We start from the raw sequence: 25,793 nt of genomic DNA, 5'->3' as shown, positions 1-25,793 counted from the left end.
ATAGCTGCTGATGAGAAATGCCAACTTTACCAATTTGAAAAGTAACTTCAGTGAGAAAAATGTTGATTAAGTGTTCGTCAATGTTCTTCCCAGTTAACAGCATTTCCCTTCCCGTGCTGTTCTGTTTTCTCCTTCCTGCTGGAATTGGCAAACATCTGGTTATTTGCAAACCATTTCTCATTAGCCCTTTTGCTTATCAAATTGATCTTGAATGAGCTAAATGCAAATGAGGCAGTGGAAGCCCTGGGGAGTTTCTCAGGGAGGCCACTCATCCGAGTGAAGTCCCACATCTGTGCTTTGTGCTCCTGGAAGGCAGTGTAAGTTTGAAATGCAGTGAGGGAAAACATTCATCTGCTACAAAGGGAGGCTGTCTGTGTTTGGGCAGATTTCTGACTTGGAGAGAGCAGGAATTTGGTGATTCACCTTCTGCACAGCCCCACAGAAACCTGAATAAAGTCTATCTGTGACTCTCATCTCCTACAATGAGCTTGATAAAATCATCCATCAGACATAACATTTTAGGCTGGGCTTTTCGGTGTTTGGGGTGAGTTCTGGGTAGCTTTTAGTACACAAGAAAGTTATTTCTGGAAAATGTTAAAGCACAGAATTAAAATGCTTCTTGAATGGCTTTTCCTCTAAACTTTGGTAATTCGGTTAATAAGTTTGGAAAGGTTTGCACCTGGAAAAGGATTGGCCATACAGAATCTACAGCCCTTGCTTTTTCAGGAGTATATGAAATAATCATGGTATTGAGAGCTGAGACTTTTAGGACAAGTGTTGTAATTGAGAAGGTTGGAAGGAGAGAAGAGGGAGGAAGATTTGGGTCAATAGTCTGAGTTAAATCCTCTTTATGCTTGTACTGAACATGAGTGTAGAATTCTGCAAGGGACTTGAAAAGCCTCTCATGTGTTTTCCAACCACTTTGGGATTTGAAGCTGTGTCCCTGTTCCTCAGATACTGGCCCTGGGCGCTCTGTGCCTTTCAGAATTTCACTGGAGTGGCTCTGCTGCCTGCTCTGCCTTCAGGAAGAATTTAGGAATTCTCCCTAAAAGAAGGAAGTTCCTCAATGATCTCGTTGCCCTGCACTTGGACTTTTGAGTCTCAATGCTTCTCTCTTTGCCTCCTCAATGAAGAGATGAGTGGTTTCATGTCCTGCAGATGCCCCCATGGAGGACTCCTGCCTATCCCAGAGTCTCCATCATGCTTTGGGAATGCCTTTCTCAGCAACCTCAAATCTCTCCTCCCCGTTTTTTACACAAACCCAGCTAGCTTCACTTCCAGCCCTCATTGCTCAGCCCCTGAATGTCCCAGTTATGGAGCAGATACACTTAATTAGAGCAGAGCCATTCCTTGTCATCACTTTCACAGCATTTTTGTGTGTGATAGGCGAGACCCTCGGGGTAACGGAGGCATTTGGGGTTTCTTGGTGCTGTAACCCAGCCTTGTCCAGGGAATCTGGCCCTGCTCACGCTGCCATGTGGGGACTGGGAAAAGAACAGGTGGCAACAAGTAGGAGGAGGGAGGCAGATGGTTCCCTGTCACCCTGTGTGAAAGGCATTGACGAGTACTCAGGCACCAGGGAAAAACAGGAGTGATGCCTGAACACTGTGGAAAGCAGGGCCCTGGACTGTAAACAAATATGCTGTGTTATGGGAGAACAATTTCAAACCATCCTTTCAGAGGCACTGTGTCACCTTCACAACTGAAGGCAGGTGCTTTGAGGGGCTCTTGTACTTTTATACAGCAAAATTGGATTTTTTCTCTGTGCTGTGAATTGTGCAGGAGTGGGATCTCAGAGTGAATGAGTTGGATACCGTGCTGTAGGAGCCATGTCAGGATTGTTTGTAATGGAACTATCCATTTCTTTAAGCTCAGTTTTTTCATGAAGAAAGGTCTCTGACCAAGCAAGGGTATCCTGCACATGATTAATTGTTCCCAGCATGGGAAGCAGGGAGGAGGAATTAAAAATCTGTGTGTAGTTGTAGCTGTACAGGCTTTGGGATCACAGAGACATCTGAGGATGGCTCCATGGGATGGGTGCAGCTTCTTCAGGGATGTGGGACAGGGAATTGGGTCACCCTCAAAGGCTGATTCCAATGTTTCCTCACTTTGGAGAGGGTGATGAGGCAGCCAGGAGCAATGGCACAGGGATCAGTGGATGGAAGGATAGCAGTGTGTGTCTGCTGGAGACTGGGTCCTGCAGGGCAGGGAGGAGATGGAGATTTTTACCACAGCCCTGGTGCTCGTGTCGGGGTGCTGGGTGGCAGCTCTGGTGTGACAAGCAGGACACAGAGTTTCCAGAGCAGGCTGGAATTCATTGCCTGTGTCTGGCTGGCAAGTGGAGCTGAGAATTCCAGCCTTCAGCTTCCAGACAGGAGGATTTGGCTTGTTTGGGATATTTTTGTAGGTTTCCATAGGAGACTGTGTTAACAAGAGGCAAAGCATTTGATCCTGAAGGACCAAAGCACAGCAATGGTCTGCTCCAGGGCAGGGGTTGAGAGTGTGTCCAGGAGACCAGGAGGGATAGGAGCTGCCAGCTGGGCTCCAACACAAAGTAAAAGCCCAGGGAATCTGGAATCAAAGGCAGAAAATTGCCTGGAATTGTAGGGATGTAGGAAAGACAAAGCTCAGCTGGAGCTGGAACCTTTTCAGGGAAGGTTATGGAGCAAATCCCCCTGGAGGTCATGCTATGGGTACATGAGAGGGATGATGATTGGGAACATCAGCATGGACTTGCCAAAGGCAAACTGTGGCCTTCTGACATAAAATGGTTGGGCCTGTGGTTGAGAGGAGAGAAGCAGATTTTGGTTGCTTTACCTTTAGCCAGGCCTTTGGTGCTGTATCTGAGGGTATCCCTGAAGCTAAACTGGGGAAATGCAGACTGGATGATGGGATGTGTGCAGAACCATGGAAATTTGGAGCATGTGATGTGCTGAGCTTGATTCATCCTGCACCCCCTGTTACTGCTCAGGCAGGGATGGGGACACAGGGCAGGTGGTGGGGACAGGGAGAAGCTGCAAGCAAAGGAATTTGATCAGAGAAAGCAGCTTCACAGGGAGGGAGCTGCTGTCCAACAGGCTGCCCAGGGAGGTCTGGGAATCTCTGCTCTCAGGACATACTCAAGGCACACCTGGACAAGGCCCTGAGCAGCCTGGCTGAAGGTGACCCTGCTCCAGCTGGGGTTCAGGTGAGCCCCCAGACCTGTTCTGTGCTCCTGACACACCGTGAGGGATGGACCCTCTTGGTGTTGGTGCTCTGCATGGAATGGCCAAATCTGACAATTCCATGGGACGTATTTCCTGCTGCTCTCCGTGGGAGAAGCACAAGTGCTGGTGTTGGTGGCAGTCTGACATCACAAATGATGTTTGATTTAAGTCTGACACCACTGGATGATCTCAGTTCCTCTGCTGAGTCACATTCCATGGATCCTAACTTGGAGGGAGTTTTAAAGGCATCATTTATTGCCCTACATGGGTGCTTTTTTTAAGCAACTGAGTTTTGACCAGGCGTGTTGCTGCACAAGCAATTCCATTTAGTGTTGGTACCTCTCTGCCAGGGTTTGGCCATGAGCTGTGGGCAGGCTTGGAGTACTCAAAGGAGCTGGGTGGGCTGGGGGCTTCTCTGAGCCCCACAAAGATGGAGAACATCAGGATTCTGATCCAAGTTTCCCAAAGCCAGTACATTTCAGTTAAGATTGTGCTGAAAATCTGTCATTTCTGCACTGCAGATGGTACTGGACTGTTTGGAGTCACTTCAGGCTGACTTGGAGATTCCCATTCCTCAGACAGAGGCCATTTCAGCTCCCCTGACCTGACTGAAAAGGTTCCCAGCTATAGCTGGATTTTGAAGGCAATGTCAAAAGCCTTATTTCAGTCAAGATAGATGAAATACTCTGTGTTTTCCAGAACTGTAAGCTTCATTATGCTGCTTTAGGAGGCAAATAGAAGTTCTTGTTGACAAGTTTTGGCTCCTACTGAAAGAAATGCAAAAGTTGGCACTAACAGGCCAACTGTGCTCTGCTTTGAAAAACTCAGTTCCACATTTGGGTATTTGCCATGTGTAAAAAATCCCATAAATAGGCCTTGCCTGGTTCAAGCCCTGAGGCAGACTCCTCTCAGGTCACCTCAGGACCTATTTTGGATGTTTTTACAGATACCAAATGTACCTTCTCAAGCTCTCTCTGTCATAGAGGTGATGCTTTACAGTATTTTTTAGTTACATATTTTGAATGAAGGCATTCTCAGTTCATGGAATTCTATGGAGTTCTTGGAGACTGCAGAAGTACTTGAAAAATCTGCAGGGTGTTGTGAATGACATGCCAGAGCAAGTTAAAAATATGTTGTTCTTATTCAAAGAGCAGTAAAGGAGGACTCTGGGTGTTCCTCTGCAGGGTCTCCTGTTTCTTCTCTCAGACAGAAATGTTCTCATGTTCTTTCTGCCTTGGCCAATTTTGCATGTCTTGATGAAGGAAAATGGAAAGAGGTCCCTGTGGTTTCCAGGAGGGGCTTTCAGGAGTCTCAGCATCCACCAGGGAAGAAATAGATGAAAATTGAGCAGAAAGGCTGCAAAGCCTTGCAGACCAAAATTCACCTTTTCTGTCAAGAGGAAAAAGCACTCAAAGGAATGAAGTGTGGATTTTGCAGGAGGGGAGATGGCAGTGGACCTGGGGTGGAACTGATGTTCAAGCAGCTCAAAGCAGCCCATGGTTCTGGGAGAGCAGCTCTGGGCTCAGGGCACCTGGCTCTGCTGCGCTGGGGACATGGGGAAGAACCTCTGGTTGGGTGGAGTGGGAAGATCTGAAAGTCAGAGAATGGAAAATCCAGTGGGTTGAGCATCATCAGAGCCAGTGGGAGCTTCCTCCCTGCTTCTGTCTATTTTATATCCACATAGCCCTGAGGCTTTCCACTCACAGGATTCAAGTTTGTCCCCAAAAAGCTTTAAAAGCAGCAAATGTCAAATTCCAAGCTGCACATGGGGAACATTTAAGAACTCCTGGAAGTGCTGGGGCTCCACAGAGCCGGGAGCATTCCTGAAGTCCCTGCCTTCTTCCCAGCCCTCCAGCATCCACCCAGCATCAGATGGATGGTGCAGGAACAGCTTGGAAGCCTCATTTGGAGAGCTGTGCTTCAGGAACATAAACAGCATCTGAAATCACAAACTGACTTCAAACAGTCACAGCCAAAGCCAAACTCAGAGAATGTTTTGTACCGGTTGTGTACACTCCAGTGCTAATTTTCTGTAAACACAGCAGTGTGTGCTCCTCTTTAGTGCTGAAAGAGTGGGGTTTTGGGTTTAATTTTGATTTTAATTTACATTACTTAGCTATTATTCCTCAGGGAAAGGCAGCATTTGTGTTTCTCATGGCTGCATGTCTGTTCAAAATGGCCTGGGAGCTGTTTGAATTCAGTCAGTTCCATTTCTCGACTCAATTCCTGTTTAATAAATGATCTTTATTTATTCCCTCTTTATAGGCCCTGCTAATATATAGTCTTATTGAGAAGCAGAACAGATTAAACCACCCTAGATCCCAAACTTCTTGAACGTTTTACTTGATGAAACGGGAGCCAAGCAGTTCTCAGTAGCCTATTCATGTTTAAAGCTGGCACAGGCTTTGAATAAATTGCTCTAATTTAGATTAAATTAGGAGTAGATTAATGTTTGCCAGCGCGCCGTGAATCGCAGGGAGGCAGAACAGCATTTATATTGTGCTTATTAGTTTTCATTTCTTGTTTTATGGCTGTATTTACAGTTGGCTTGGCAGAGAAGTGAGAACCTCCTGATGGAATTTCTACGGTTTGGGTGCCCTGACTTCAGTCTGGGCCCACAAATAAAGGGTTGTGGGGATGCTGCCTGTGCTTGGAAACACTGGCACCTTGAGTTTTGGTTTTCGCCAGGGGACTTGATGGCTAGGAGGAGCTTGAAGAAATGCCATGTCACATTGGAAAAGGAGTGATAGGTAAGGAATGTTCAGTGGAGGAGGAGCAAGGGCCTGTAGGAGCAAAAACCTTCAGTGTTTTATGAGAAATACACAGCACACATTAATACAAGTTTGCTGTCCTCCACCTGTATTATTCCATATTTATTGTCCCACTGCAGAAGTGCAGTGAGGTAGGATGTGTATGGAAAGCTCTGAGTCCATTTTATCACGTCTGGCTAATCCTGAATTCCTGAGAGAGTTTCTCAGTTCCATAAAAGTCTCTTGGCCACCAGAAAGGCTGATTATCAACACCATATACACCTCCCTCAACAGCACTGAAATCCACCCATTCCAGTTATGTTTATCCTCATATTTTCTATATTCCTGGCAGCTTGGCTGGGTGATGTCATGTCAGGAGTGCATTTTCCTGGGAACAAAGCAGCGGTGATGGCTCCTCTGCCTGGCTCTGGCTCCTGCTTAGAGGGGAAAATACAAATAATCAGGAGTGGGTCACGAGGGCTGTTGTTTTGAGTGCTTTGCTTTTTCCATCCCTGGATGAGTGGAAGGGCAGGATTAGCTGTAGCTTGATATCCGTCATGACTACCAAAGGCATTTCCTCTGCCTTTATTCCTCATATCCAGGGCTCTGAAGATTGACAGAAACACCCTTAATTTGTAATTGATCCCAGGCTCATGTTGGAAAGGAAAAGATCAGATTTTGTCAGTCTCACACCAGCGGGGAGAACAAACACATATGGGGTTGGTCTTAATTGGTTGCTTATATTTCAGAGTTGCTAAATTATACAGGAATAGCAGAGACAGCTGAATGCCATTTGGAGAGAAGGGACAGGATTGGCTTTCACTTGGGCTGAGTGGGTAACAGGACTCATGGTGATGAAGATCTGGAGCTGGGAGAAGCCCCTGGTACTTATTGACAGGATAACCTGCATGGGCTCATGAGGTTTATTCCCTAAGGAAATGCCATAAATCCAACAAAGAAATGTAATTTTTAATAATGTGCATTTCCGTATTGAAGCCAGCTGTAAGATGTCACTGTTGTCACTGGGATAGAACAGCCTGGAATGGGGGATTCTTTTTCCCTGGTTGTTTCCCCTCTCCCATCATCTCTCTTCTCCCCAAAAACAAACTCATAATTGTGGATCCAGAGTCTTTACAGGACAGATGGATTCTGTGTGGTTTTCCTGGTCCCATGTCAGCACTGGAGGTGTTGAAGGAAAAGAAAGAGGGAGGAAAGTCATGCCTGGATCCAGGTCACAGCTGACTGGGGATGGGCATTCCACCTTGGCACTTCTTCAGCACCAATTCACTTTTATAAACTGCTTTCAAAACTTTTTTCTTGGGCATTTTTAACAATGGTCAGTGACCACAGCAGATCCACATTTAAATATTGCATCTCTTGCTATAAACCCCATCATGTACTTTGGGAGAATAACCTTCAATTCTTGTGTGCTGGGAAATGCACCCCAAATTCCCAAGCCTCTGTGCTGGGAAAAGCAGTTGTATTCTAAAAATACTCTCAGGGTTCACTTTTTCTGTTAGAATTAGACACATGAGGGAACAAGTGAACAATACAAGTTTAAAAATAGAAAGAGAAGAAGTCTTAATTAAGAGTTTATAAGATTCCCAAATACCTTGATACTCCTCTAGTTCTATAAAAATGGGTATGAGATGGGAAGCAAGTAGCTGTGGCCTTTAGCAGAGAAATCCAGTGAAAATTAATAAAATACCAGTACCACACCTAACAGTACTGCCCTGTAGGTGGTTATAGACTAAAAGAGGAAAGGGGGGTTGAGGGGATCTTCTCTCTCTTAAAAAATATTAATTGTGTAGGTATAAACCTAAATGAAAGGAAAACAGTGTGGTAGATATGTGTAAGAAACAAGCAGTTAAACAAGCCGTTAATAATTAGCTTAAATAAGTTTTTTAAAGGGCTTGAAGAAATAAGGACAATTTTGACTACAAGCAGCTTGTTCAGCCTCATCTGCTGCAGCTCCAGTTTGACAGAGTTGGTGCTGCCAAGTTGTTCCAAGCGGCAGCAGCTCCCAAACAGAAGGAAAAGATGTTCTACTTGCAGGGTGTTGTTTGGGGACCAGCAGCCATGTGGGGTAACACTGCAGCCCTTGTACCTGCAGGTGTCCCAGACAGGGACAGGGGTGTCTTGTCCAGAGGCACTGGGAGGAGCATGGCAGTCCCTTAAAGGAAATATTGCAGATGAAAGTCAGGGTTGTCAGTGATCTGTGAGCAGCAGCGAGATTTGTGTTTGCTGGCTTCCTTTATTTCACTTCAGGCTCTTACTGTGGTGTTCCTTTGAAAATGCATCCTGAAATAGTCATGGTTATGGAACCCCAGGGTGGTTTGGGCTGGAGGGACTTTAAAGCCCATCCTGTGCACCCCTGCCATGGCAGGGACACCTTGCACCATGCCAGGGTGCTCCCAGCCCCATCCAGCCTGGCCTTGGCACTGCCAGGGCAGCAGTGATTCCTGCACTGCCTGCCTGCAGGATTATAGGGAATTATGGAGATTATTGGGGATTATTGTTATTATTGGGATTATTGGGGATTATTGCAGCATTCCCAGAGCTCCCAGCAGTGGTGACCCCTTTCCCTTGGGAGTGCCAGCTGAGCATCCCTGTGGATTGGGAAGGGAAGTGCCCAAGGGCACCCAGAGAAGTTATTGGTAGGGACCAGGGGAACTTCAGAGGCATCTTGAACTCTCCAGGTGTGCCACTGGCTGTGCAGAGCTGAATCCTTTGCACAGGACACAGGATTTTATTGTCACTGCTCCTCGAGGGCTGTGCTTGAACAGAGCTCAGTTATTTGAGAATAAAGTCACAGCTCTGCTGCCATCATTAAAGTCAGATTGCAGAACACTCTTGCAGACCCTGCTGCTCTCAGGAGATTTTAATTCTTCAGAGGAGTTCAATTGAGGAATATTCACAGTAAGAGGAAACCCTGGCCAGGGTTCTTGGGGGCACTTCCAGGCAGTTTTTCTGCCTCGGGTTCTATATGTGGGTTTTGGTTTGGGTTTTTGATTCTTTTTCTTGAGGGGTAGTTGTTAAAAAAATATTTAATTCTTTAAATAATTGAATATTCACTACTGAATTTGAAGGTCATACCCATCATTTTACAATATGTGTTATGGTTTGCATTTCTTTCCAATGACAAAATGTGTTTCAAAGCAGTTTTAAACTCCTTGGGGACAGGTGAGGTGTGTTTGGCTTATTTCCCTTTTTTTAATAACCTGAGTCTCGTGACTGAAATCCCTGCAGGGCTTTTTTCCTTTTCCATCCTCCCCTGGAGCTTGGGGATGTGGTTGGAACCAGGGGGTTCCTGCTCCGTTTCCCTGGAATGCGTCAGCGGGGCTGTCACGCCTTTTTAAGGGTTGTTTTATGAGACAGGAAAAAATCAAATTGTTTCCTCTACACCAAAGCATTTCATGGTGAAACGGGAATGGGAGGAGGCCTCGTTATCAGGAGGGGTTTTATGACTTCCTTTAAAACACAGGCTCCCAGTCAGAATGTGTTTATCACTATTTTTATATATCCCAGTTTATTGAGCACCCAGCAGTGCCCGTTCACAATGCGAAACAGAACCAAATAAATGCCTAAAAATCAGAATCGTTGAATGGCAGTTAAACACTTGCTTATTCTGGATTTTTGGGGAGATTTTTGCACTCAATTTGTGCATTGAGTGAAGAGTAAGTAACAGCTCTCTCTCCCAGTGGTGATGTAAATTAATCTAAGGCAATTAAAAATTTAAAATAAGGCATTTTGCCTGCTCTGAGCTGAACGTGTCAGCATACAGGACTAAATAAGGAAGCATCTTCATTTCATTTATGAGGAAAATGAGGGATATTGGTAGGGGAGTGTCTGTTCCTCGGGGTGGGGGTTGAATTTGGGTTTTTAAGTGTGTGAGGGACAAAATTTATTCCAAGTGTTGAGTCAAGTTCTTGGCCTCAGAGCTCTCCCCTGAGTGAGATGATCCAGGGAAATGCTTGTGTGGGCTCAGCTCCTGGGCCCTTTGCTGTGCTTCCCGTGGTTCCTGCAGGTGTGAATCCCCAGGGATGCTCAGGTCAGTGGCTCCATGTCCAGCTGTGCTTCCATCGAGGGGCTGGTTCCAGCCCTGTCGTGTTTGTCTTTCTGACACTTTTCCAAGTCACAAATTCCTAATTCCACACATCTCCAAGTTTCCAAAATCGATTTGAGTCCACAAAGTTCTGCAGTTTAAATTGGTTCACGAGGAATAATTAAGTCTACAAAATCCTAATTTGGAGGGTGTTTTCTGTTAAGCAGATGTGGATCTGTGACTTACACCAGGGGGTGATGGTGGCTGTCTTTGGAAATGCAGGAGATTCAGGACATTTCTGTTCATTCTATAGAGCAGAAATAACTTTCCACCCTCTTCTTTCCACGTCTGTTCAGTCTCTGTTCCAGCTTTGCACAAAAGCATCAGTTTGTGGAGGGAGTCCCAGAGATTTCTTTAAATGAGTTTTTCCAAGGGAAGAAGTTAATTCGATTATTACGGCTGGTCTGGTGAGGCCAGCTTCAGCACTTTGGCTGTTTGTCTGAGAGAAATTACTTGGGCCAGGTAACGTGCCTTTGTTTGAGTGTGGCATCACTCAGGGAACATCTGGCAGTTGGAAATTTATGTCTAAGCATTTGAACAAGGACAGCAATTGGATACAAGTAAAAACATGGACAAAAAATAGAGAAAGCAAAATTTTTAAGGGTAGTGTGTAATGTGAACTTACTAATTTTGTTATTTCATGCTTATTATTGCACTGCAGCCAAGTGCTGCTGTTATTTTTAAATACTATGAGCATAACAAAATCAGTGGGATTTGACTGTGGCTCTTTGCAGCATCACAGCTGCTTAATCTTGGTCCGAGCTGAACCTTTCCATGGGGACACCATGAACCAAAGATCAAATTTAAGAGAACAGTGCAGTAGGTAAAAAAAAATTTGAAAGCCTTTATTACCTTTTTGGAATCAGTTAAATAGATTTATGGGAGAAATATTGTTTATTGAGTACACAGTTTTATCTGAGTACCTCAAGTCAAAATTAAACATTTGGTGCCTCTGAGGTATTTTTTCTTAGGGAATACAGTTAAAATATTAGAGGTGTTGAGATCTGAATGTCCTAGGTAATTTTTTTTCCAAAAGGTTTGTTGGCGAAATAGTTATTTGCTATTTTTAGTTGTAGTAGATCTTTGTTGCTAAAACCATGTTTCAAATCTGTTTCAAATCTCTAAAATCCACCCTGAAGTCCTTCCAAAGAGGACTTTCTCTTCTCCTCTATGTATTAACTGGTGTCCCTGTTCCTTGTTGTCCCCATGAGTGATTCCATTGGGAGGGTCCTTCTCATGCTGGATCCATCTACCCCCTCAGAGGATTCATTGACTTCCCCAGCCCATTCCTGCTCCTCCCCCCCGACTGCACCCCAGGGAGTCTGGGATCTCCATGTGTGGGCTGGTCCTGGCCTGGGGGATGCACTCAGCTCCCTGTTGGGTGTTCAGGGCGAGAGCTGCTCCAGAGCTCCATGGGATGCAGGCACTGGGCTCCAGGAACACCTGGATCACCCCCAGTGCCTCTCCTGCTTCTGGAATCCCAGCATTCTTCTCAGGCAGGTGCTGTAAGGAGGACTTGCAAACACTTGGATAGGACCAAAACAGCCCAAATATGACCTTTAACCAGCTCTTCAGGTGTTTGTGGGTCTGAATCCCTGCATTTCCACAGCCCTTGGAGGCAGGTGGAGGCACTGCCAGGTGGGCACCCAGGGGATTGGAGTGTCCCCAGTGGTTCAGATAAGGCTGGAGCAGATAACATTCCCGTCCCCCCACTTTGGAGCTGATGGTATCACTGGAATGTTGTTGCCAAACAGGAGGAAACCTGGAAATGCCAACAGGGGGAAGGCAGGAAAAGGGAAATCTGAACCGGAGGGGTGGAAAGTATTTGCAGTGATTTCATAACAACCAGAGGGTTCAGTGAGTGGTTTTCAGCTGTGGCTGGCTTGTTTGGAAAAGATCTCATGGTGGCCCTGGAGCAGCTCTCCAGGCATGCTCCCTCTCTTTGTTATCCCACAGTTTTCCTCCAAGATGAAAAGATGGGATCACACCAGTGCACCACCCCATGGACACCTTCACCTCTTGGGTGTCACCAGCCCAGTGCTGGGGCAACTCAGACTTGGTACTGATTGATTTGAGTCCAAATCCACCCTGCCAAGTATTTTGATAAAATAGTTGTAGCATTTGAGATCTGCTCAGAAGGAGCCCTGGGAAGGGCAGCTTGATAGAAGGGGTTTGATCAGCAGCTGGAGTGTCCCCTCACCCTGCATCCCTGGGATTCCTGTGGGGCTGCCTTGGCTGGCACTGTTGGTGTCACACCTGAGCAGCACAAACACAGATTCCTGTGTCTTGGAATGCTGTAGGACGTGGGGAAAACCATTTCCATAGGGAAAATAATTTCTAGGACAAAGTTAAAAAATTCTGCTTCCGATGTTGCTGGGAATTGCTGCTTGCCCTGCAGTGGCCAGGATGCAGTGTGGAACTCAGCTGCCTGGAGCTGTGTAGGAGTTCCAGCATCCCTCTGGTTCCAGTTACTCCAGAGTAGGAGATGAATTATGGTGCAAAGCACAAGTCACTTGTTGAATGTGCTTTTAAAAAATGAGATTAAGGAGAGCTGTGTAGGAATAACTGCAGAGAACAGTCCAGAGTTGGAGTTACAGTTTAAAAAGTGATGGAGATGTTAGAAAGAAGAGAATTGAGCTGCTTCTTCCATAGGGCTGAAAGCTGGAAGGGGCAAAGCCATTCCCTGGTTGATGTTAGAGCTAATTTGGGTGTAATTGGTCATTAACACAGCTCTGCTCACCCAGCTGGGGATGAAGCCTCTGTAACAGCACTTGAGGCATTTGTAGGAAACACAGGGAAAAAAGGAGGGAAATCCCATAATCTTTGGGGTACCTCTCCCAGCTCCTGGCAGCCCCAGAGTGTTTGGGGAGTTCTGGGCCTGGCCCTGACAGCCTCACCTGGAGGGTTTCAGGTCCTTGCTGCTCTCTCAGGGTCACAGCTGATTTTTCAGGTGTCATTAGGGTTTTGTTGTCTGTGGCAGTTCTGTAACGCTGTGGGAAGGAACATTCCTGCTCTGAGCCTTGCCCATAGAACTGGTATCTGTTCTCTGGAAATCCTGGCAGCTCTCCCAGACCCCTCAGCTCTGTGTGCACATTGCTTCACAAAAGATGCATCCATTTCATCATATGGGAAGAAAAACGCACAAGTGTGTGGGGATGGGGTTGAGATTAAGCAGATGAATTTTAAAAATATTCCACTTCAACTCAACTGTACAAATTTTAATGATAGGTAAGGGGTGGATTTTGCATCAAAACCATATAATTTGAAGCAGATCACCTGACAGACAGGCAAGAGAAACCCAAGTATGAGTGTTTGGAATTTGGAGTGAACTGGAAATCAAGCAGGACAGTGGGGAAAGTGCTGAAAGCAATGGGCATCAGGCAGTTCCATCACTTGTTCCTCAGTGGGAACACTGAGAAGGAGTTGGTCAGGTGCAGTGAGAAGGTCTCCAGTCCAAGGGAGCTGATGGCAAGGACTGGGATTTAAACACAGGGAAAGCCTGGTGTGATACTGGGTCAGCACTGGAATGTCATTCAGGAGCAGGGAGGGGGTTTGGGAAGGTCCCCTGGCCCCATTCAGGGCTCTCCTGAGTGATCTGCAACAGCAAGGCACTCCCTGTGGGGGCTGAAATTGGTGCATTCCTGCAAAAAATCCAATGATGGGACATAAAAAAGGGGGTTAGATAAAAATAGATTTTGCAATGAATGTGAAATTAACGGTGTCATGTATTGATCAGGAGGGGCTGCTGGAGAGTGCTTAATTGGGATCTTTAGCTATTAGAGTGTGAAAGGGATAATTAAGGAGATATCCTGGAGTACGTGTCTCTCTTGATCTGTATTTGGAATACCAAAATGTTCCTGGCTCTGGCATCTGTCTCCCAGTCTGCCCACGGACTGGTGTTACACTGTACAAATCTGATAAAACCCATGGCTGCTTCTTTGCTCTCTGTCAGGATCTGCCCAAGAAACAGAAGAGGAAAAATAAGAGTTCTGCCAGTTGAGGTCCTCCCGAGCTGATGCTTGGGTTGGCAAGGGGCTTTGACAATTTAAAATCAGGTTGTTGCTGATGGAAGATTCCTCAGTGTTCTCCCCTGAAGGTTCGGTCATTCAGACTACATTCTCTTCTTTAGTCAGGTTTTTGGAGAGGTTTTCTCATTGTGTATCAGAACACAAATCCACATGTTCTGGTGGAGACGCTGCAGCTCAACAAGCTCTTCTAGTCCTGAATTTCTTTCTGGGGTAAAGCAGAGCAATTTTAGTTAGTTTCCATAATTAATGAAAAAATAAATGTATTTGGCAGCATGGATTCCCATGTGGAAAATGTCATCAGGTGGCTTAAGCTTGGTAAATAGTTCAGAATGTAGAAAAATTCCATGTATCCTGAGCTTTGGGGGTTTGTTACTAATTGTGCTGCTTGGAATACTCAGTGGTAATTGGGGTCCAGCTGCTCAGAATCTCACTATTACATTTACTGGCTGGATTGCTTTAATAGGATTTGGAGAGAGAGTGGCTCTTCCTATGGTTCAGCTTGTACTTTTAAATCACCAACCTTTTAATGCAATAATCCCTGGATTTATCCTGCCTTGGAGTAGCAACATAGGAAGACATGACTGAGGCTAAAAGTTTGGAGAGTGGGGGTATAATCCAGAGCAATAGTTATTTATGCTTGTTAGAGTCACTGTAAAATGATGAAATGGGGGTTGTGGGACAGAGGAAGATGGCAGGAAAACAGTGGGAAAAGGGCTGTAATTCCAGTGCCTTGGGCAGTAGCAGAACCCAACCAGGTTAGGACTGCAGGGTTTGGTTGGATGAGTGTGCACTGAAAGGAATTCTGTGTATTCATCTGTCATTTTGTTATGATAGAGAATCATTTAAATGAATTGTGCATGTTAATGAGCTACAGTAGGAAGTAGGGTCTGGGTGTGCATTAGAGTAATTAACAGAGGTTGGGTTTAGCTGTCACAGATGTGGTCCCAAAGCAAGGACACTGTGGTTTGCTGCTGGTATCCTCTCCTGAGGTCTATTTTACCCAGTTCCACCCTTCCCTCCCCTGCCACTTCCATTACAGTGGAGATTTGGTCTGCTTGCCTGACAGTGCCTTGTCCTGTACTCCCCATTAGTGGTCAGTAGCTACCTCTGCCTGCATGTCAGCCTTCAGTTTAATGGCCTTTTTTGTGTGTTCATTTTCTTCTGTTTCCCATCGTGGTTTTGTTTATTTCTTTTACGTTTTTTTTTCTTCTGTTCTCTTTTTTTTTTTTTTTTAAACCGTGGTGATGTTTGCCCTTCATATTCCCCAATGTTTGCACATGCCAAGATGTTGCCATCCCAACATTACCTCCCACTTCACTGACCAGTGCCACTAATGACCATCTAGCACCAGCGACAGCGGGACCCCTGCCCTCCGCCCCGCGGGACGTCGTGGCCACCCTCGTGTCCACTCGCTTCATCCGGCTCACCTGGCGGCCGCCGGCCTCGGACCCGCAGGGAGACAACCTCACCTACTCCATCTTCTACACCAAGGAGGGCATCAACAGGTAAACACACCTGCAGCAGGGGCTCTCCTGGCCTTTGCTGACACGTCTGAGGTGGAGGGGTGGTGTTCCCCTCCCTCCTTCCTGCCCCTCCTGGAGGGAGAAGTTGCACAGGCAGTGGAGGAGTTTCACACTCCTGGAGGAGTTGCACAGAGAGTGGAGGACTTGCACACTCCTGGAGGAGTTGCACAGGCAGTGGAGGACTTGCACACTCCTGGAGGAGTTTCACACTCTTGGAGGAGTTGCACAGAGAGTGGAGGAGTTCCACGCTCCTGGAGGAGTTGCACAGGCAGTGGAGGAGTTTCACACTTCTGGAGGAGTTCCACGCTCCTGGAGGAGTTGCACAGGCAGTGGAGGAGTTCCACGCTCCTGGAGGAGTTGCACAGGCAGTGGAGGAGTTCCACGCTCCTGGAGGAGTTGCACAGAGAGTGGAGGAGTTTCACACTCCTGGAGGAGTTGCACAGAGAGTGGAGGAGTTTCACACTCCTGGAGGAGTTCCACACTCCTGGAGGAGTTCCACACTCCTGGAGGAGTTGCACAGGCAGTGCTTGAGCATGGTTGGATTGGCTGCAAACCTTCCAACAGCTGCCAGCTGCGTTCAGCAGCCTGGTGGGGGCAGAGCAGCAGGAGTGTCACAGCTCCTCAGGGGGCACAGAAACATCCCCTGGAAGCTGTGCTGGGAGCAAGAGGCACGTCAGGCTCCAAAGCCCTGCAAATCCCCCCTCACTCAGGGACAGCTGTGTGGTGGGTGTTGCTTGAACCCTGTGGTCAGTGCTAATGCCAGTTCCCTCCTCAGAATCGCTGGAAACAGAAATCTGGGGAATGCCTCACAACAGTCACGTGTGATGTGTTATCCCAGCGGATGATATCAGTCCACCCCTCCTTCCTGATGGGATCCACTGCTCAGAATTACAGTTTCAAATTTTGATAAGTTTGAGTAAGCTGAAGTGAACATTCATTTGGAGCAATGCTTAATTAATTGCAGATTGGCTTATCAGATTTATTACTCAAGGGAAAATCTGTTCACTTTATTGATGCAAGTGTGAGACGCAAAGTCATTTGGAACAGGAAACACTCCAGAGGGGAATTCCTGCTCTTCCTTAATCCTGTGGATAGACATCTTGTCCAGGCTCATGGCAATTAACTGAGGCAATTAATAACATTTTGTTTGCCTCACAAATGTTGTTTTTCTGTTACTCCCTTAATTTGGTGATATCCAAGGTGCTCCAGGCCAGGCTGGATGTGGCTTGGAGCACCCTGGGATAGTGGGAAGTGTGCAGGAGCACCCTCTGCTCTGGAGCCAGGCTGGGGGAGCTGGGGGTGCTCACCTGGACAAGAGAAGGCACCAGGGAGAGCTCAGAGCCCCTGCCAGGACCTGAAGGGGCTGCAAGAGAGCTGGAAAGGGATTGGGGACAAGGGATGGAGGGACAGGACACAGGGAATGGCTTCCCACTGCCAGAGGGCAGGGATGGATGGGATATTGGGAAGAAATTGTTCCCTGTGAGGGTGGTGAGGCCCTGGCACAGCTGTGGCTGCCCCTGGATCCCTGGCAGTGCCCAAGGCCAGGCTGGGCATTGGGGCTTGGAGGAGCCTGGGACAGTGGAAGATGTCCCTGCCATGGCAGGGGTGGCACTGGATCACTTTTCACTTCTGTTCCAACCCAACCCATTCTGTGATTCCAAGAGGAGCATTGCAAAGTGAGGAAGCAGCAATGGAGGGGACATTTCTGCTCCAGGGCTTGCACAGTGTCACCAGCCATGGCTTGTCCCACCTTGGCCTGGTGACATCAGAGAGGCTCCCCTGGGGGCAGGGAGGTGGGAATGAAGGGGTGTCCCAGGGCTTTCCTGTCACACCCCCTGGGGACCTGGGGAATCTGATCAGGTGGAAGTTACTGTCTCTCACAGCTGCAAAAGGTTATTTCATCCCCAGGTATTTATTTACTTCACACTCAAGGCAGTTCCCCTGGAAAGGGTGTGAAAATTCAAAAGTGCTGCAGGGAGGTTTAATTCTAGGGAACTTTAGACAAGCAGTCAGGCAGAAGAACCCCTGACTTCAAGATATGGACCAAAAAAAAAAGAAATAATAGCACATTAAAAGAATAAAAATGGCACATTGCTGCTCTGAGGTAGTAAATTGCACATGTGGGATGTTGAAACGCTGCTGAATTCACAATTAACTGTGGTGTGCTTCAGACGCAGCAAATGGAGTTAATTGTGTGTAATCACACTCAGAATGCCTCTGGAGCTCCCTGCCAGGCCCCACAGCTGGCATGGCTGGCACACACAGTATCCACCCCCTAACAGCTCCCCAGAGATGCTTTTTTAGATGGAAGTGCAACTTTAACCTTGGCCTCCCCAGCCAAGCTCCTGGGCTTGCACTGAAGGCTCTTCCTGTGGGTGCTTGAGAGTTCCTGGGAACCTGAACTGGAGTTTCCAAAGCTTCTTAACTGGGGATTAGAGTGGAGTCGTGGAACATCGTAAGGATCTGCAGGGTGCTGCAGTTATTCCTGGGGCCCATCTGCTTGTGCCTCTTATCCCAACCTGAGCACGTTGGAAAAGGTGCTCCAGGCTCCTCAGGAACAGCCATAAAGGAAGGATTCACTTAGCACTTAATTAGATTAATCTCTCCCTATTTTTACCAAGCTGTTGGGAAGCCACATCCCTGGTGATTACTGAAAATTTGCAATACTGTGACATGTCTATTTATTTTTGGTAAATGTTGTCTTTCCAGTAAAATAATTTTTTTTTCTAATTTTAAATAATAACCTGGGCTTGCTGATTACCATTTTTTCTTAGATCAAATCAGGGAGTGCACCAGCACTTGAGACAGAAAATGCTATATTTTGCATGTTAATGGGAGCTGGATGTTACCTCACAGCTGTGAATCCATTGGCACTTAGGCTGGGCTCTCAGATCCCATCCTTGTAGCTACAGCATGTCTTAAAGGAAGCTTCACTTAGAGAAATGTTTTCAAGAAAACATTGTTCTCAAAGTGGAAAAATTAGCAATGAAAATTAATAAAAAGCTGAAATAAATGAAGCTGTTTATGCAGTGCCATTTTAGCTGAGCTTATGAAGGGGAACATTCTAGCAAATGGATGTAAATAGGTATTTAGTTACAGAGAGTGCATTGTTCCTCTCTATAGATACAGTTTAATAGTGCAGAAACCAACAGGGATTTCAGAATGTTTTCAGCCAGGTTCTGCTAAATCAAAAAAAAAAAAAAAAAAAAAAAGAGGGATTTGGGATCCTATTTCCCTGATAGAAACTGAAGCAGAGTGGCTGGAAGGGAGGAAGGGGAGACTGGGATGGTTCTGCTGGAGTTCCTGTGTCAGAAGCGCTTTAACAGGTGTCAGTGGGGCTGAGGCTGGCCTGTCCCTGCCCATCCCTGTCCCACGGGCAGCCTGGCAGCCCAGAGGGGCTGCATGGTGCTCACAGCAGGCCCAGTCCCCTGCATGTGCCCAGTGGGAAGTTCCTGATTGCTCCTTTTGGAGTTCTGGGCCTTCCCAGGGAAGGACGGGCAGCGTTACCCAGCCACAGCCCCGAGCAGCTCAGGTGCAGGGCAGTGCCTGGAAACAAAGGCTGCCCTTGGCTTAATGATTGATCTCCTAATGTTCCCCTCAGTCCCTGATAAGAACAGCTGGAGTTTCCTGGATGGTGTTTGGCAGAGGCCCCGTTCCGCAGGGGGAAGGTTGTGTTCCGGTGCCAGGGTTGGCTGGAGGTCACTGAGCAGCAGCAATGCCCCTTCCAGGTGCCCCCACACATGCCCTGTGTGTCCCCAGCTGGGTTAGGGCTTCCAGCTCACAACATGCTGGCCTGACAGAAATGCCCGTTCCCATGCCAAGTGTGTTCCTTCTGTGGGTGGGGTCTGGTAGCCTGGATCTGTCTCCAGGAGCTGCTGGAGGTCGGAATTTTCACTTCACCTCCACTCTGTGTGGAAGCAGTGTCAGTGCCATGGCCGTGCCCTGGGTGTTCTCAACAAAGCCAAACTTCAGCGAGGAGCCAAGGCAAGGCTGGAGGTAGAAGAGCATGTTAAAACAGCTCCTTTGAAAAATCCCCAAAAAGCAGCCCCACAGTATTAACAGGAATGCCCTAAATCTCGCCAGACTGTGCATGCTGCTAAAATAGTTTCTGTGCTGGCTCCCGAGCTGTAGGATAAACTGTCACTGTGAATTATCACTTGCTGTCATGGAAATAACAAAGAAACCACTCCGAGTTTGTGGGTGTCAAGTGTAATTTATTCTGTTCCTTCAGTGTGTTCGGTTTTGTGCAAAGGGAAGTTGCAAAATTGGGAGCAGTTTGTCAGCAGCACTTCTGGCACACGCCTGTGGTGTTGTGCAGGGAGCACAGTGCAAATCCCACGTCATTTACACACTGGGTACGTTCAGACGGGGCACGCCGCAGGAGCAGCTACTCCTCATTTACTAATCAGTGGTTTTGTGTGTGCCCAACCCTTTTGTTTCCCAAAGGGAGCGTGTGGAAAACACAAGTCGTCCTGGAGAGACGCAGGTGATGATCCAGAACCTGATGCCAGAGACAGTTTATGTGTTCCGGGTTGTGGCCCAGAACAGGCACGGCCCCGGCGAGAGCTCGGCACCGCTCAAGGTGGCAACACAGCCCGAGGGTGAGCCAGGATGTTCCTGGGGTTTTCCTCAATTTGCCATAGATATTGATTTTATTTTTTATTCTCCCTATTCACAACCTTTCCCAGAATCTGATGCTTTTTTAAAGTTGTGCTTGCAGACCACAGTTTCCAAAGATTTTCCATGTCGGTGGGATTGTGGGATTTATTGTTGCCATTAAGAACTGATGGGGCATTCTTTGCTAAATGCTAAATTCTCTAAACTGCTTAACAGGAATACTTTTTTTGCTTTTACTTGGCATTTGCCTGAAGTTTTCTCTTTTTCAGTTAATGAACATTAACTGGAAAAGAGGAAATTTCAGGCAAATGCCAAATAAATACCATTAACTGAAAAAGAGAAAACTTCAGGCAAGTATCAAGTCACTTGGTAGGGTCATTCTAGACAAAAGTGAGCAGGATCTCCTTTGGAAACTTGGTCCCACCTTCCACCCTGCGGTGGATCCGTGTGGAATGTCACAATGGGAAAAATCCCCCTTTTCCTGGGGTGCTGGCCAGGTGAGCACTCCAGGCTCAGGACTAACAGAGTTCCCCCTTGTGTTGCAGTCCAGCTGCCCGGCCCTGCTCCCAACATCCGCGCCTTCTCCAGCTCCCCCACCACTGTCACTGTCACCTGGGAGACGCCGCTCTCGGGCAACGGGGACATCCAGAACTACAAACTCTACTACATGGAGAAGGGGCAGCACACGGAGCAGGTACAGGGCCTGCTGCACCCACTCAAACTGCCCTGAAGGGCTGCACACACCTTGGGGAGGGTCTGCTTTTCTGACACACTGAATGCTTTAGCCTCACATGTGGGAATACTTAAATCAGAATTTCAATGTGAAATGTTTGTGTCTGGGCTGGGAATGAAACCCATTTTATTGGTGATGCCCTGATTTGATATTTGTCACCATCAAGTAGCTTTTGGGGAATTACATCATATCATGAGAGGTGAAGGCAGAGAGCAGCCATATCATTATTGAGCTGTTCTGGTGCAGATGATATTAAAGATTCTTGCAGAGCTATGGGCTGGGATTTAGCAGTTGAGGCTAAATACTGATTTTGGCATGATCCCTAATCCAAGGTTTCTTGAGTTCTTGGACCCAGTGATTGATATTTTGATACTGATGAGCATCCAGTTAATTTAATTTTCTTAGTATTCCACTGAAGCATTCAGTGTGTTCTGTCAAAGTATGGGCTGTCACCTGAGAATAATGAGGATTAATCCCAGTCCTCCTCACAGCCGCATTCCCATCTGATTGCATATCAATATCATTCCAGCTTTAAAAAGCAAAGGGAAGAATATTTTTCTTCGCTTTTGAATATTTTTTTACATCAGTTTTTAAATAGGGCTGTTGCCTTTTGTACTTCTGCATCCCGCAATTTCAATTATAGTGATATATATTATGATGGTTTTGAGTTATGGTTTCCAGGTCCCTTTCCATGTCCAGGACCAGTGTCATATTAGGATTTAAATAGGGAGAATTTTCTCCTGGAAAGTTAGAGCTGTCATCCTCCCCAGTCCTGGCTGTGCCTGAAGGTAGCACAGAGGTGTCAGTCCTGCTATGGGTTGTGCAGGAACTCTAGTATTGATGGCACTGCAGTGATGCCTTGGAAAGGCTGACCTAGAACAGAGACTAGACTGAGCTAAAGAATAAAGTAGGGATTTATTGAGAAGCCTCAATGGATCCACCTTGGGCAGCACAACCCAAAACGGTCACAAAAAATGGACAACCGGTCACGGGGTCTCACACTTTTATAAGTTTTGGCCCGTTTGCATATTAATTATCCAATTCCAGCTCCAGCCCATGCAGTCCCATCCTGCTTGTTTTCTCTCTTTGGTCCGTGCTGTTTGTGCTCTTGGGGCTGAGATTTGGATCACTGGTCCTTGGTCCTCAGCTAGAACAGGAATTGTTTTGTCTCCCTGCTCTGTGAACAGAGCTCACCATCCCCTGATATGAATCACAGACCCACACACTAAAGCAGCACAGGATGTGAGAATACAAAAGCTAAAGCTGAGGCATCAGCAGAGCTGACCTGAGGCTGCCTGGGGGTGTTGTGGGGACAGGACGTGGAGGTGGCGGGCCTGGCGCACACGGTGACGGGGCTGAAGAAGTTCACCGAGTACAGCTTCCGCGTGGTGGCCTACAACAAGCACGGCCCCGGCGTCTCCACCCACGACGTCGTGGTCCGGACCCTGTCAGATGGTAAGGCTGCTCCACTTCTTTGGATTTTGAGGTTTTTCCAGGATTTATCTGGCAATTTCCGACAAGTGAATCTTTAACCAGACTTTTATGGGGTTTGTTCGTTGTTGCATGTGGCTGTTCACGGTCAAAATCACCCCGGAGGCCTTCCAGAATTGGGTGAAGGAAAATTGCTACACCTGCAGAAGGGTCTGGGATTGTGGTTCCTGAACAATGGTGTCCTTCATTCCAGCATCAGCCATTTATTTCATGGGTTATTGAGCCTACACTGAGCGTGGACAGAAAAAAAAAATACGCTGAAGGCACCAACTCCAAATTGTTTTCTAGGTTCTCTCACATATGAGCTGACTCTTGTTTTTGGAGTGCTTTCATTTTAATTGTGTTCCTGTGCTTGCACTGCAGCACAGATACTGTTAAATCCATTGCACAGAGTGGTGAGAGCAGGATGTGGGGTCAGTATTTTTTATAAGGAAGATACAGAGGCGATGTGAGCAAACAGAGATACATGAGCAACTGCAGAGTGATCAGAGTTGGTGATAGCTTTTATTTGTTAGAGAGAAGTTTATACAGAAGAACACTCACAGAGAAAGGGAGCAGAGCCTGCAATCCTCTCCCCAGGAGTGACAAGGAGCAGAGGGGAATATTGTTCCAAACTCTCTGTGGGTCCAGGTTTGTTTCTGGGGCACTTCCTAACTTTGCAGTGGTTTCTGTGTATTTGCTAATTCAGTTCCTCTTCCATGAGACCCTGTCAGCATCTTCTTGAACCCACACCAGCTTTTATCCACAACATCACATGGGCAAAGGTTCCACAGACATATTTCCTCTGAAAAATCCCCCCTTTCTGTCTGTTCTGCCCCTGCTCTGTGTTGGGGTCCCGTGTTGCCTGGGGCTGTGCCCCTGAAGGAGGGAATACTCAGTGTCCACTGATTATTCCTCTGTCCCACTCCTCATTCTGTGGACCTTTGTTGTGGTCTCCCTGGTTCATCCATTTTCCAGATTCCAAAGACACAGGAATGTTGTCCATTTCTCCTGTGGAAGCTGTTTCAACCTTTAGTGCCCTTTTCTGAACTTTTCTCTAGGTTCCTTTTCTCCTTTGTTTTAAAAACGCAGGTAGAGGGGACTAAAATGGTACCAAAGGTGGAAGTGAGGCATTACTTGCATTTGAGGAGCTTTTTGGGTTCTTCTGAGCACCGAGAGGAATCATCCTGAGGTCTTTGTGCAGTTCTTTACCACAGGATGATCACACCCTGGGATCTCCCCAGCTCATCTCCCCACTTCTTCTTGCTCTGGCCTTTCTTTCACCGAGCCCTTCCCTGCCATCCCCTCATTGCTTAAAGTTGATTTCCCTTGAAAGACAGAGAAATCCCTATTCTGATCCTACTCTAGCTCCTGCTTTCTCAATTTCACGCTTTATTGTTATTTTGGTTGATTGGGGGAAGTTTCTGACCCAGCAGGTGGAGTTTGAGTGGTCCCATTTTATTGCTGGCAACACTTTGCCACCTCTGGTATCAAGATAAACTGGGAGAGGTTGCAGAAGTCTTGCTGCTGTTTCACTCCCCAATTCCTTGAGAATTCCTAGATGGATGACACATGGCCCTGGCAAGAGGCTGCTGTTCCCTGTGTCTGACTCTTCCATAATCCCTTACACTGACACTGCAGTTGGAGGGACCATGGGAATCCTTTGGAAGGGTGTCAAGGAAACCTCTCCTTTCCCTTTCCCTCATTACAAATGCAAAGAGAGACTTGAGTGGCCTTATCTTTGTCTTTTCTGCCCTCCCCGACCATTTGCTCACTGATTTCTCTAAAGGGCTGCCAGCTCCTTGGTTGTTTGAAGAAGAATTTATTATTAGTTGCAGTGTAATTTTAAAGTTTTCCTGGAGTTCTTTCTTCTCCAGCTTCAGTTTTCACACTTAACCTATAGGTACTTACTTTCTAAAGCTCTCTGAAGGATGTCATCTTGCTTCTTGCAGTCTCATAACCCTGGCAAGCTCTCAAATCTTTCCAAAATTATGCAGATTTTCATCCCGTGTTTTCCTGTTGTGGTGTCCAGGAACAATCTCCATGTTCCCTGCAGGGATTTCTCCCTAAGCTTCCTTTAGCCCTGATTTAACAAAGCATCTGCATTTTTATGTAGGTTTTTGCTCCTAATCTGCTGCAGTGCCTTGTTGCAGGGATAACTCTGCAGGTATTACCATTTGAACCCAGGTTTATGTGCTGCTCGTGAGGATTGCTTCTCCTCTCCTGGAATTGTGATCAGGGATTACAGCTGGGAGTGGAATCTGAGCCTCAGAGCCTGATTGAGGCCCTTCCCTCAGAGTCTCTGAGCCATCAGCATGTGCTGGTGCTCCTGCCAGGCTGCTCTCCATGTGCTGTCCCACTCCAGGAGATGCCTGTCCATGGCAAATCCCTGTTCCTCCCTGTGAGGGTGGGCAGGCCCTGGCACAGGGTGCCCAGAGCAGCTGTGGCTGCCCCTGGATCCCTGGCAGTGTCCCAGGCCAGGCTGGATGGGGCTTGGAGCAGAAGGTGGCTGGCAGAAGGTGTCCCTGCCCGTGGCAGGGGTGGCACTGGAGGAGCAAGGAAAGCCTGGCTTTGTATCCTCTCCTCTCACTGTGCTGCTTCTCAGGCCCCCAGCTCTCCATCCTCAGGCGTGGTGATTTCAGGCTCAGCTGAGTTGGCAAGGGAAGGCAAATCCTGCTCCTCTCCATTTGTGCCATGGGGTGGTGGTGAGGGAGGTTTGTCCTTTACAAACTCTTCTTCCACTTCATGCCCTCAGGGGGTTCCCTGGGATTTACTGTGGCTGGGCTGAGTTATTTGGAAGATGAATTCTGCAGGCTGGAGCAGTCCTCATCCCTCTTTATCCCTGTGGTCCTTGCCCATCATTGTGCTTCCCTGGAGCCTCCCCTTCCTGCCAGGGAAGCCTCAGCTCTGCCAGGGGCCAACGTTTGCTGTGGAGCCACAAGGAATTCCCTGCTCCCAGGGTTTTTCTTGCACTCCCTTTTTGCCTGGATTTCACTGCCATGAGGAGTGAGTAAAGAACAAGCAAAGAGGAGTTCAAAGGCAGCCCCAGTGTCTGAGATGCTCTTCACCTCCTCACTGTCACAGGGCCCTGGGGACTCAGAGGTGTCCTGTTATAGAAAATCAGGACAACAAAATCCAGGCCAGAAATTTAAACGTGGGTTCCCTCAGTCAAACAGTGTGTTCAGTAAAGATTTGCCTTGGGAAAGAGCTGGATGGGATACTTTCTCTGAAAGTTTGAGAAGTGCTTTTAAATATAAAACATATTTTATTTAGATAGTAGGTGGGAAAATAAAGGCCTGAATAAAGAGTTTTTTCTTCAGGACGAAAATACAGAACTGTCCTTAGCCATTCACTGTGTCAT

General features: G+C 47.1%; 1 protein-coding gene across 8 annotated transcripts in view; it reads left to right on the top strand.

The window, feature by feature from the left end:
- NEO1 (neogenin 1) overlaps positions 1-25,793 on the top strand; it is a 165,835-nt gene that overhangs the window by 107,296 nt on the left and 32,746 nt on the right. For 5 of the 8 annotated variants that reach the window (XM_032750343.3, XM_032750342.3, XM_072933967.1 and 2 more), the window contains exons 8-11: positions 15,375-15,594; positions 20,059-20,213; positions 20,775-20,923; positions 22,279-22,417. In XM_032750343.3, the coding sequence (XP_032606234.3) occupies positions 15,375-15,594; positions 20,059-20,213; positions 20,775-20,923; positions 22,279-22,417 (663 nt within the window). The remainder of the gene's footprint in view (positions 1-15,374; positions 15,595-20,058; positions 20,214-20,774; positions 20,924-22,278; positions 22,418-25,793) is intronic. The other 3 variants (XM_032750345.3, XM_032750344.3, XM_032750347.3) reach the window with 1 other exon arrangement.

The sequence above is a fragment of the Taeniopygia guttata genome, chromosome 10, assembly GCF_048771995.1.
Source record: "Taeniopygia guttata chromosome 10, bTaeGut7.mat, whole genome shotgun sequence".
NCBI lineage: Eukaryota > Metazoa > Chordata > Aves > Passeriformes > Estrildidae > Taeniopygia > Taeniopygia guttata.
The sequence above is the reverse complement of the archived record's forward strand: the minus strand, read 5'-3'. Positions and strand labels throughout refer to the sequence as shown.